At 65.9% G+C, this 537-nt stretch overlaps 1 protein-coding gene across 1 annotated transcript in view; it reads left to right on the plus strand.

Annotated features, from left to right (window-relative positions):
- The first annotated feature begins 382 nt into the window (after nucleotides 1–382).
- The window catches only part of POU3F2 (POU class 3 homeobox 2), a 1,349-nt gene continuing 1,194 nt past the window's right edge, over nucleotides 383–537 (plus strand). Inside the window, 1 exon segment of the mRNA XM_042781134.1 lies at nucleotides 383–537. This exon segment is cut by the window's right edge and continues 1 nt beyond it. Coding sequence (XP_042637068.1) covers nucleotides 383–537 — 155 coding nt within the window.

The following is a 537-nucleotide window of genomic DNA, read 5'->3' on the forward strand; positions in this document are numbered from 1 at the left end:
GGGGCCCAGGCGCGTGCCGCTGTGAGCCGGAGCTGCCAAGAGAGCGGGAGAGAGCTGGAGAGAGCAGGGAGAGGGGGGAGCGCCGAGCGAGGCAGAGAGTGAACGAGAGCGAGAAGGAGGGAGAAGAGGAGAAAGGGAGCGAGGGCGGGTGGCGGGAGGCGGCGGCGGCGGCAGCAGCAGCAATAGCAGGAGCAGCAACAGAAGGCGTCGGAGCGGGCGTCGGAGCTGCCCGCTGGCGGAAAGAGAGAGAGAGCGAGAAAGAGAGAGCGAACGAGCGCGGAGAAAGAAAGAAAGCGAGCAAGGAGAGGAAGCCTTAGGCGAAAAAGTAACTGTCAAATGCGCGGCTCCTTTAACCGGCGCGCTCAGTCCGGCTCAGAGAGTCATGGCGACCGCAGCGTCTAACCACTACAGCCTGCTCACCTCCAGCGCCTCCATCGTGCACGCCGAGCCGCCAGGAGGCATGCAGCAGGGAGCCGGGGGTTACCGCGAGGCACAGAGCCTGGTGCAGGGCGACTACGGCGCGCTGCAGAGCAACGG

This window comes from Orycteropus afer, unplaced genomic scaffold (genome assembly GCF_000298275.1).
Source record: "Orycteropus afer afer isolate SDZICR_OR568_19922 unplaced genomic scaffold, OryAfe1.0 scaffold00087, whole genome shotgun sequence".
Classification (NCBI taxonomy): Eukaryota; Metazoa; Chordata; class Mammalia; order Tubulidentata; family Orycteropodidae; genus Orycteropus; species Orycteropus afer.